This window comes from Ixodes scapularis, unplaced genomic scaffold, assembly GCF_016920785.2.
Source record: "Ixodes scapularis isolate PalLabHiFi unplaced genomic scaffold, ASM1692078v2 PGA_scaffold9__187_contigs__length_104089568, whole genome shotgun sequence".
Classification (NCBI taxonomy): Eukaryota; Metazoa; Arthropoda; class Arachnida; order Ixodida; family Ixodidae; genus Ixodes; species Ixodes scapularis.
In genome coordinates this window covers 31,725,535-31,737,704 of record NW_024609884.1, presented here as the reverse complement: position 1 = coordinate 31,737,704, position 12,170 = coordinate 31,725,535, and the positions used below count along the sequence as shown (strand labels likewise).

The 12,170-nt window shown below is 43.3% G+C and overlaps 1 protein-coding gene across 2 annotated transcripts in view; it reads right to left on the bottom strand.

Annotated features, from left to right (window-relative positions):
* Window positions 1-10,347: 10,347 nt before the first annotated feature.
* The window catches only part of LOC8034362 (dnaJ homolog subfamily C member 7), a 97,309-nt gene continuing 95,486 nt past the window's right edge, over window positions 10,348-12,170 (bottom strand). For both annotated transcript variants that reach the window (XM_029968491.4, XM_040498565.2), the window contains exons 9-11: window positions 11,713-11,859; window positions 11,233-11,385; window positions 10,348-10,820 (exon numbers count right to left, since the gene is read on the bottom strand). In XM_029968491.4, the coding sequence (XP_029824351.1) occupies window positions 10,693-10,820; window positions 11,233-11,385; window positions 11,713-11,859 (428 nt within the window). In that variant the 3' untranslated portion in view covers window positions 10,348-10,692. The remainder of the gene's footprint in view (window positions 10,821-11,232; window positions 11,386-11,712; window positions 11,860-12,170) is intronic.

Genomic DNA, 12,170 nt, shown 5'->3' with positions numbered 1-12,170 from the left:
GAGAAAGACGAACACCCAGCCAAATAAGTCGCACGTAAACAAGCGGCTGAGCAGGCTGCAATACGTCGGGCTATTTAAATATGGTTAGAGTACCTGCAGTTTCTTTTATTAATACTCACCTAACCAGGCAAATTTTTGCCGAAATGTTTATTTTTCAATCATTACATGCCGCCTACAGCCCGGAGGTGGTTAAACTTTTTAAACGGTATGTACAGCTGAGCAGCTTTGTCTCCATCTTCAAGGCTCGCCTCTCTTTAAACATGACCTGTAAGAATCTTCACCTGATCCCGAAGAGCCTATGCCTGAAAGGGTTGGTTCATTTTGCTGAAGGCCATCGTATCGCTGACCAAGCCGAGCATCGTCTACTAGACGCTAGGACAAGAGTTTCGCGAGACATTACAGAGAAAAGACCTTCAACTTTTATTTCTACGACAGCAACTTGAATGTCGTGTGCCTGATGTCTTTCTAGCCATCGAGGAATTTGCCAAGTCTGCTGCTTCATCGACCACTAACAGAAAAGAAACTGAACGCAAGAAGAAACTTGCTTCCCTTCAAGTTTGCTCCACCTTACCTCAGACATCTAGCAAAGGTTTTGTCTAAAACCCTTCTTCAAAAGTCCTCTCCCACCAAGATCCTGGTGTTGCCGAAAGGAAGAAAATTCAATCTTACAACTGTGTATCCTCTCCTGGCATTGATTGCAGCTTCCGTTGAAGAGGGCTTACAGAAGCTAGACTATAACGTCTGCGAGGAAGCCCGCTTAAAAGCCATTGGTGTACTATCAAAGATAAACCCAAGGAGGCATCTGAACTACAACGCTGAAGACAAATCCTCCGTCAGAAAGCTAAGGGAAGATAACATCATTGTGCTCCTCCCAGCTGGCAAAGGAAATACCACTGTGCTGTTTGAACCGTGCAGACTACGAAAAGAAGGTGCCCGAACTCCTGAACATGGATGCCTACAAGACGCTACTGAAGGACCCAACATCAAAAGTTCAAGCAGTCCTAAACAAGACACTTTTTTCCATCTTCAGTAAATATCCAGAATCTCGGGCCCCCTACCTAAACCTCATCTGCCAAAACGGTTCAACACCTGCGTTCTACGGTTTACCAAAGATTTGCAAACCAGGAATCCCTCATTGTCCAATAGTCGACTTCACAATGACACTGTTGCGGGCTTTGTCTAATTATCTTCATCGTCTGCTTCTTCCACTCATGGGAAAGACCAGCACGCATGTTGAAAACACTGCCCCCTTCATGAGACTAGCTTCAAACTTACAAGTGAACGTCGACAAGAGCCTCGTTTCCTTTGATGTAGTGTCCCTGTTTACAAGCAAGCTCGCACTGTCCGTCATCGGGACACGACTCTCCCTGAAACAACCCAACTTTCCATGAACGAAATCTGCCGCCTACTAGAACTGTGCCTGACGGACACCTACTTCTCTTTCGCTGGTAGTTTCTACAAGCAAAGAAGTGGCACCGCCATAGGAGCTGCTGTGTCCATCACTGTAGCCAACGTCACAATGGAAGCCATAGAGCAAAAGGCATTAAGTACATTCTTTTCGACACCCAAAATATATTTCTTTGCTACATAGACTATTGCTTCTGCATTGTGAAAACCAGCAACATTGACCGCCTACACATACACCTTAATTCTATCGAATCAAATATTCAATTCACAGTAGAACGTAAATATAACGGTTGCATTCCATTTCTGGATGTATCTGCGAAAAAAAACAGGCAACCTGTTTTTTTCCAGGTGTATAGAAAACCAACGTACACCGGACAATACCTAAATTTTTTATCAGACCACCCCACATCTCACAAATCTTCAGTAGTTTTGGCACTACTTCAACGTGCCATCACAGTGCGTTCCACAGATAAGGCACTTGCAGAGGAAATTGATATTATAGAACGGGACCTTCGAAAAAATGCATATCCAACAAAATTCATCAACAATATCCACAGGAAACTTCGTCACCCATCTGCAGCCGCCGAGAAAATTCATCCCTCCAGCCACATGTGCGTCCGGTACCTAGAGGCACGAGTGAAGTTCTCATCCATGCTCTCAAACCATACGGCATAGCATTGACACATAAGCCTGTCTCGACCATTGGCCATCATCTTCCTCCTTGAAAAGAAAAAGCCCAAGGCCTTGTTTACCGTATTCCTTACGCCGATTGCAATGCCTCATATGTGGGGGAAACCAAGAACTTCCCCAAACATCTACGCAGACACAAATATGATGTAAAAAAGGACGTACAAGGTAACGCTCTAGCGGAACATGCAAAAAAGAGTAACCATGTCATCGACTTTGACAGCAGTTTCGTACTGGACACTGAGAGAAACTGGAAAAACTGATTCCTATGGCATATTCAGCATACAAAGAACAACCTGAACCGGTCAATCAGTACCCTCCCAAGCAGTTATATTCACGGGCCTTCAAGGTGTCACAAAAAAAAGACGATTTAAACGGCAGCGACAAGGAGAAGAAGAGAAAGACAAATACCCAGCCAAATAAGTCGCCCGTAAACAAGCGGCCGAGCAGGCTGCGAAACGTCGGGCTATACAGTCAAACCCGTTTATAACGAACTGCAGGAAACGCCACGATCAGTTCGATATAGCAAGTAATTCGATATAGCGAAAACTATTTATAATGAACTTCCACGATGCGTTCGTTGTCAGGCGAGAACTTTTTTTCCTTTCTCATCTCTTCACTTCTGCCTTGTAACAACGCGCTGGAAAGTTTTTCATACGGGCAGAGTTTGTGTCTTTAGCTTATCTCCCCTTCTGAATCGCTTCTTTTCGTAAGCTACAATTTTAAAATAAAAAGTTATTTTTGTTCTTTTTCCTGTGCGTGCCCACAGGGAGTATTTTTGAGCTTTCTCCCCCTTCTGATTCGCTTCTCTTTGCTCACTTTTGTTTGCAACTTGAGCCTTTGGAATTTTCTTTCTTTCCTACTTTTTTTTTGGTGAAAGGAACAGGCTAGAAGACGAATATTTGCGTGTTTTTGGAAGCCTTCCCGGGGGGAAAGAGTTTGATATAGCCAATGGGTTGTTTGTTATACAAAGTACTCTTTACATGCATTTTTAAATTTTTTGTGCGTTCGATATCAACAATAATTCGCTAGACGTGGGTTCGTTCTAAACGGGTTTCACTGTTTAAACACTTTTAGAGTACCTACAGTGGGAAGTACACTCAACAAAGCTAACTAACCACCGCAAAGACTATGAATCAGAAATATTATATAACTTCAGAATACATAGTCAGTGTTCCATACGAAGGCCAAATTGAATATGTTATTCGAAACAATATCAAGTTTTAAAAACTCGAACAAGTTTACTACCACAACAAACCGGTGGCGTGGCGGGGCCCTGTATTAGTTTTAGTGCTGAGAAAGTGAAATTAACTTTCAGCACAATGTTGGCATAAGCTCCTCGCATCTTGACAAAATGTCTGAATATTTCTAAAAAAATAGACTGTGAAGTTGCATGCTTTAGGGTACTCTCCCAGTCGTGCATTGGCACGACAACCCTTTTTCATGGTGGGATGTTTTGCCAATGGAGGGTTTTTCTTCTTTTTTTTTTTCAATGGAATGTACTGCTTCACCTAGAGTAATGTTTTCAGAATACTGGCATTCACTGCCCGCGTAACTAAAGAAGCTGATGGTTGCTCCCGTAGCGCTCAAGATCTGCAATGCCACATATACATAGCTGTTTGTGTTCTTGCACGCCTTCAGTCTCTCGAGATGAAGGCTCGAGGTACACCTAAGCACTTCTTACGAGTTGTGAATGCGAAATCATGAATGTCGTTCTCGCACGCCTTCTCGTGAAGCGGCCGTGCCGCGCTCCGGAGTATGCTCGAGCGGGCTCTCTCTGGAAGGTCCCGCCAGCTAAACATTTCCTTTTCCCGGCGCGCTCTGGGGCGGGAAAGTAATGCCATAGGGTGGCTCTACTTGAAACTGACGTGCTTCGGCCAATGGGAGCCTCGTTTCTTTTAACTATGACGCCCGCCACCCAATAGGAGGAGCCAGTGACCAACGTGTCCGGTGCGCATCCACTATTGGCCCTCCCCCCCATCTTCACTTACAACGCTCACACACACACACCCAATAGGAGCCCTATCCACGAGATTTCAGCTTCACTTGGAGAGGCGAATTTACCTGCTGTAGGGCTCGGCTTCAAAGATGGGACGCCTCAGATCGCGGCTTCACTTCGCTCCATTTGGGAGAGGGGAATTTATCTGCTGTTTGGCGCAGCTGATGACGTCGGCTCGCTCTATGGGAAGGTTAATGCTTTCGCATGAACAACTTCACATTCGACCTAGTACTATTGTGCACAGTATAAGTGGGAATGCCGGAGTGTGTGGCCTTCGATGTATGCTGTGCTACCTTGAGGCTGATAAAACAGCATAGTGGAGAGGGAGGGCCGTAAGGTTGTGCACACCGATGATCGGAGTAAGCCAATACCACCTAGAAGACAAGGCCTGCACATGACGTTTCGTTAGAAGATCCCCGACCCGCACCAAGCGGCAAACACACCGAAGCTTGAAGAGAGTAGGGGACACGTCCCAACTACGCGACTACGCCGCATTCACTGGCGGCCATAGCTGCATGCGCGACTGCCGAGCGCGACCTAATGGCGAGCCACCAGTTCATTTGCAATGTGTATGCAACACCATGAAGATTGCCAGTCTTAGCAGCATATTAATGCGAGCTTGTTCTGAGCATGAATACCGAATTTATGGTGTTGTTACGATGCTCTGCGACCCCCTACCCTTCCCATAATCCCCTTCCCTCGTCACGATTGGATGACTTTATCAAGAGATCGAGATGTACCTCTTCCTTTAATAAATATGTTTTCTCACTCACTTACGAACACTGAAGCAGGCGATGGAGCAGACGATGTCGCGGACGATGGTGCTCATCCAGGCTACCTAGAGGGCACTGAGGGGATCTACTAGTGATGACGTTTAGAGGAGGAAACGCACTGGCCTTGTCTTCTGGGTGGTATTGAGTAAGGGCACACTCCCCGAGCCCCTTCTCCGCTCGTTTTATCAGCCTCGAGGTAGCACATAATGAATCGAAAGTCACGAGCTCCAGCATTCCCACTCTTACTGTTCGCGACAGTACATCATTAGCTAATAACTCTACCAATAAATGTCGCACCCACAAACACTGAACTTTCATTGACTGTGCATAAAGTATGAATACACTAAGAAGTTCAAGGGGGTACATCTACTTGCAGGAGAAATCTCATTTTGTAATGCAACTGGGATGGAGTAGTCAGCCTAGCAAAATAACTTTTACACCCAAACTATTCAACATAGACTGCAAATAAAATTATGTGTACAAGGACACAGCCAGCGGCGTCCGAAACATTGGACAGGTGTGGTCAACGAAGAGGGGGCTTGGTTTCCTTTCCCTCATATTGTTTGCTAGAAATGTCTGGAGGGGCGATTGCCCTCACTGCCCGCCACCCCCTGCCTGCCCGCCCCTGCCCAAATCAGATCTAAATATGCAACCCAGAACTATTATTAAAGGAGTTGAGTAACTGAGATAATTAAATGTTCTCAAACACTTACACTCTATACTCTGCGTTACTAGCTGCATGGAGTAAAGGTGAATGCAAAGCCAGGCAAGGGGAGAAAGGGCAAGCACTAGGAAGGCTGGGGAAGAGCAATTGATTATTAAGTGTTTAATCGCACAAAAAGCAACATAGGCCATGCTGCGCCAAAGAAACGGTTAAAAGAGTCAATAGTAAAAGAAAGGAATTACTATGCAGGATTTATAACTGGTTCAGGTAGCCCATTTTTTAAGAAAATCTAAAATGTGATGAAATGGGACTAAAGGTTCATCTCCCAGCAAGAAGGCTGGATGAAATGGAAGATATCCGGAAAGTGAAGGGAAACTTGTTCGACGTTCTTGATCAAAGAATTTGCAGTGCCATAGAATGTGCAATATAGTTAGCAATTCACCACAGTGCTCGCAGAATAGCGTGTCCTTCCCACAGAGATGTCGATGGGTCACACGTGAATGCCATATTCTCAAACAACACATTAAAACTTCATGGCGACGGTCTCTATGGTGCAAACCCTCCCATACCCCCAAACGTGGTTTGACAACATGCAGCTTATTATCTAGTTCTTTGTCCTAATCTAGCTGCCAAGTGTTATAAATTTCTTTTTTGAGAACTGGTATAAAATCTTCTTGAGGTAGCCCAACGGGCGTTTCCAGAGCATCCTTGACAGAGGCTGCTAGCCTATCCGCCTTTTCATTACCTGAAATTCCCACATGGCTTGGTACCCAGCACAGCTTGATAATGCATGCATCCCATTTGGGAGGTCAGGTTTAACTCTACACATACTTGTTGCACAAGCCGATTCTTTGAATCATTGAGGGAACAGAGAGAAAAGAGCACTCTGGGAGTCCACAAACAAAATAGCTTTCCTGATATTGTTGCCTAATATATATTCAGTAACCATGAGCACACCATAAAGCTCTGCTGTAAAAATGCTGGCGACAGAGTCAAGCCGTCGAGCTTTCACAAAGTGTTCTGAAAATACAGCCGAACCTACAAAGTGTGGAGTTTTTGCACCATCAGTGAAGAATTGTGCACAGTTCTCATACTTAGCGTGCAAGGTCATAAACTCTTGCTGAAGAACTATTGGTGCAACAGATAGTTTATTGTATTTCGCCAGCGACCAGTCACAGGTATAGTGCACCGCCTTCCAAGGAGCAATGCCTTGAACTCTTGTTATCAAGCTCACTCGGGAAGTGCAAGCTGCAGGGATGTAGACATCCTTTAAATGCGAAGGCTTAAAGGCCGTACTATACTTGGCTTGTTCTGAAAAACACGTAAAAAAGGAGATGCCTGCAAACAGCGGAAGGATGGGTGTTCAGCGTCAGATTTGACTTTATAACTACCTATAGCATAGGCTGAGGTACTGTCCTTGTTTTTCTAGTTGCATTTGGTACGTCTCTGCATACAAACTCGGGACAGATGACGTTCGGAAGGCCACCGTGGCAAGTCGAAGTCCAAGGTGATGGACAGGATCTAGCATTTTTAAAGATGACGCTCGTGCCGAGCCATATACAACCACACCATAGTCGGAACGGGAACGAACCAGCGAGTTGTAGAGTCGCAGGAGGCACCTCCTGTCAGAACCCCAGGACATGTGTGCAAGTACCTTGAGAACATTGGCTGATTTAAGACACTTTCGCTTCAGTTCCTTTAGATGGGTCTGAAGAGTGAGCTTCTTATCAAAAATAACACCCAAGAACTTGTGTTCATGCCTAGCAGTTATGTCAGTGTCATTCATCTGCAAGCTGGGATATAGCAACAAATTCTGACGTAATGAAAAAGGCACACACACCATTTTTTCTGGTGCAAACCGGAAAGCATTTTCATTGGCCCACTCATCCTATTTATTGCTACCTGCAATTGGTGCTCAAAATTTACAAGTTGCGTGAGGAGAAAGCGATCTGGGCATCATCTACATACAATGAATAAAAAACTGATGGTGGTATCACTGCAGCGAGGCTGTTGATCTTAGTTGCAAACAAAGTAACACTCAAAACACCTCTCTGTGGGATGCCGTTTTCCTGTGTAAAAACATCCAAGAGTGTGGATCCCAGGCGGACCTGAAAACAACGGTCTGTCAAGAAGTCCCTCATGCAATGCAGCATGCGACCACGAACACCGCACCTCTACAGGTCCTGAAGTATTCCGTACCGCCATGCCGTATCCAAGCCTTCTCTAAATAAAAAAAAACAGAAAAAGACGGCGGTTCACAAAAGACTCACGCACGAAACTCTCCAACCGGACAAGGTGATCTAAGGTTGAGCGACCTCTTCTAAAATCACACTGGTTTTTATTGAAAATTTTCTTTTGCTCTAGAATGTATACTAGCTTTTTGTTTACAAGCCTTTCATAACTTTTTCCTAGATAACTAGTCAGTGCTATAGGCCGATAACTTGCTGGTAGGGTGGGGTCTTTGCCAGGCTTCAAGATGGGAATGATATGTACTCGCTTTCAGCACTGTGGTAAACAAGATAAATGATTAAAGAAAGACAACAAATGCACCAAGGATTCAGCTGACAAGTGCTTGAGCAGTTCATAATGAATCATATCTGGACCAGCTAGGTGCTGACTGCTTCCCTACTGCAAGAGCCATTTCAAGCTCACACATTGTGAACGGCCGATTGTAACCAGTATCACTTCCAGAGAAATCAATTGGCTGTTTTTCTGCCAAGAATCTAAAGTTTTTAAATTCAGTAGTGTAATTTGAGGAACTGGAGACCTCTCAAAAATGATCAGCAAGAGTGTCAGCCTGGTCTTTTAGTGATGGCGATGATGAAGGGAAAAGGGGGATGCTGAAGGAGTGGCAAGTACCCCGAATTTTCCTAAGGATCTATTCACACGATGCATCTTGTTGGCGAATGGACAGGTGAGAAACAACTTATTTACGGGCGGTCCTGGTCATGTAGGACGCAAGTAAAATGCTGCAGTTGTTTTTTTTAATCTTGTGATAGAATGGATTTTTGTCCGTCGTTATCCATGTTCACTTGCGTCGCTATTTGTAAATATGCGTGGTAATCTAGTTTTTACTGGAACGTGAATAATAAGTTTTCGTGATTATTGAAAGTGGGTTGTTTGTGCTTACGTGTTTATTTATACTAAAGTTATTTTATTGCCTTTACCATGTTTATACTACCCATTTTCACCTAAAGAAAAAAGCAAGTTTTGCGCATTGTTTCTACGTGGCGCGAAGTAGTTCTTACGAGATTCGGTTGTCAAAGGAAAAAGCGATGCTTTTGGTGTTTGGAACATGTATGTCTTGACAAGATAACACAAATCTAATCTAAAATTCACCTACATGTCTTAATTATCCACATAAAGGGGGAAATTAGTAATGCTTTGCGAGAAGCCGGATATGTTTTACTTCGGTTCTTGTGGTGAAAACAGGTATAGAATCTTAACTGTATTAAGGTAATAATAGTGTTATTGTATACAAAATAAGTTATGGCAGCTTGAGCCCATAGGGAGAAGTAAATTAGTTGACTGTAAATAGTAAGCTTAGTACCCCTGCCACACGGAAAAGTTAATATATTTTCATTAAATGATATTGGATTTAATCAGCTCGCGGTCCGAGCGATTATACGAGCGTCGCAAGCCGATTTGTCGACCCCATATATTCGATCGAAATTTTGCTTTGTGACCAGGGTATATTGCAAGAATCCAGTGACAGCACGCGATAACATCGCTTACATGATCGTAAGCGACACTTGTCTAGCTGTGTCCGCGTTGAATACGTCTACCTGATTTTTAACAGATTTGTTTTGCTGTGTCCAATCACCGAGTGTCTCGCCATTTTGTTGAAGTATTTTTGTATAAAATATGCATTCCTACAGCAATAATTGCATGACTCAATGTTTTCGACTTAACTACGGGCTTTCTTGGTCACATTTTTCTATAAACTTCTTATACGCATACCTCGTGCCATTTCGTACCGATTATTCAGTGGTGTTATGTTTTGCCCGTGTAATAGTGTTTTCTAGACCCGTTGCTATGTGCAGCTTTCACTTTAGCTAACAAAACAGGCGTACGAGACTAAAAGCGCGTTAGGACGGTCGATCTGCGCGCGCTGCCTTCGCTTTGACGCGTGCCCCCCGTGGCACGAGAAGACCACTCTGGCCTTCTCTTCTAGGTGTTGCCTCAACCTCTATTGCCCTCCTCTCCAGTCGTCCCTTCCTAGTGCTCGCCCTTTCTCTTTGCCTGGCGTTGCAGTCAGCCTCCACTGCACACAGCTATATTTGTTTTCACCTCAAGAATAAAGTCAGTTTTGCGCATTATTCATACGCAGTGCAAAGTAGCTCTTACAAGATTTAGCTGTCGGAGGAAGAAGCGATACTTTTGGCGTTCGAAACGTGTATGTCTTGGTAAGATAACATATATGCAGTCTAAAATGCACCTACAGATAGCTCAATTCTCTACATAAAGGGGGAAATTAGTAATACTCCGCGAGGAGCCAGACTTTTTTTACTGTGGTTCTTGAGGTGAAAACGAGTATAGTGACTTGGAGTATAGATTTAAATATCCACCACCAGTAAAAAGTCAATCCTGAGGGACCAATGGTTTTTTTTATTTAAGGAGCTTTATGTTTTAGGAGCTTTAGTCTATGAGAAGACACCCTGTGCATGGAAGATTCATGCCATACAAAACACATGGAACATTTTCAGGAACCCTCTTCAGGTATTGGAAGAATCACTAGGAGTCTACTGTGAAGGTGAAATTGTTGATGTGGAGCAGTCTTCACGCTAGACTGCAATGTTACGAGTTCAACACACATCTTGCAATTCCAAAGAAAACAATCATTTATTTCACACTGGCTGCATTTTAATTAACATGTATGATATCTATGAACATCATGAGAACACATTGACACAGCAAGATGCAAAACAATTCCAGCAAATCTGAATACACTTTCTTGGAATCGGCTTGGCATGCAAGGGCACTTACTTTCATGATTTGGATGAGTTCTCTCACAAAAAGTTACAACTCCAATTCAATTTTACAACTTGCCATACCACAGACACATGACTGGGGAGAGGTGGGCAGGCTCGAAAGATGAAGACAGACAGTATCCTCGAGGGAAAAATATAACAGAAAAACACAGTTTCTTGGTTCTGTTGCCTTTATCCAAACTGAAAGCTGAAGCCTCCTGGAAAGCCAAACCCTTGGCCATGCTGGAATGAGCCACCACTCGTGGAGAAAAATCCAGGGGCACTCTCAAAGAATGTCTGGAACATGTGGGGGTTTGTTTCTGAAAATAAAATAAAATGACGCCATTATGAGATTCTCTTTACAAGTCACAGGAGTTAAAAGCTAGATGCTGAAAGCTGACACTACCCTCCACTAAATGTGGGCCAAACATTCTGGACACTCCCAACATCCGGTTTTCGCTTTCTTATTGAATAAAAGCTACCCTAATGTCATACTAGGGTAAATTGCTTCGGAAATGTAATTTAATTAATTACAACTACTTTTTTTAAAGTCGTTAATTACAATTAGAATTACTAGCCAACAAAAGTACATAGTTTCAACCTACTTTAGGTTGAAAGTAATTAATTATAACTAATTACTCAAAAACTAATTAAATGACTAACTGAATGAATACCCAAGTATGCCTGTGTTAAAATAATGCTACTATCATTATGCAAGCATTCTAAACTCACCAGAAGAAAGGCCATCCATGTCGTCTAGGTCCCTGCCTTCGTCGTAGCGAACACGCTTCTTTGGGTCCGAGAGAATATTGTAGGCTTCTCCAAGCTCTTTGAATTTCTTTTCTTGCTCCCGTTTGATGTCTTCAGGAGCACTGGAGTGACGATCTAGAAGGGTGGGAGATTGTCTTCCGATCAGGCCAGTGAAATATCCAAATAATTTCTGCCAATTCTTTAGCTTATTACTTCTGTTACAACACCAATCTATTATATGTTCTTAAATTTTAAGGTAACTAAAGGCTTCTAGCATATTTCCTTAAAAAGTCTGCATTCAAAGGCAACAAAAAAGTGGATGCAGAAGTCACACAGCCAAGTCAGTTTTTACAAACAGTTACATCTGGTTCACTGCAAAGCTCAAAATCCGAGGAAAAAGGTGACATGCACACTAACAAGAACTTGTCATTACTGATTTACACAGGAGATAGTGACACTTACCAGGATGATGTAGGAGTGCACGCTTTCGGTAAGCTTTCTTAATATCGTCAACTGTGGCATCTTTGGGAATCCCCAACACTTTGTAGTAATCCTTGCGCTTGCTCTTTTTGAGTTCCAATTTCGCCTGGTCCAACAGCCTCTTGTTTTCTAGAAGGGACGACCACACCAGATGCATTAATATTTTCTAACAATTCATATGTAACAGGTAGCGAGTACCTTTCGACACTATTTGGCAGTGTTTACAACCATACTCCAGTTACTCCAGCTATACATTGTTTCAGCTTCCGTCCGAGCGCAGCCAAAGGCTGAGGGATGGTTCGCAACTGAGAGACGAGCATTCCTACGCACCACAAAATAGTCCACAAAAGTTTTTGTTTTTCTAAAATAACTGTTTTGTGTGTAAACATTGTACAATATTCCAGATGTGTACTTTTGAGAATGATTTGTAACTAAAGGAA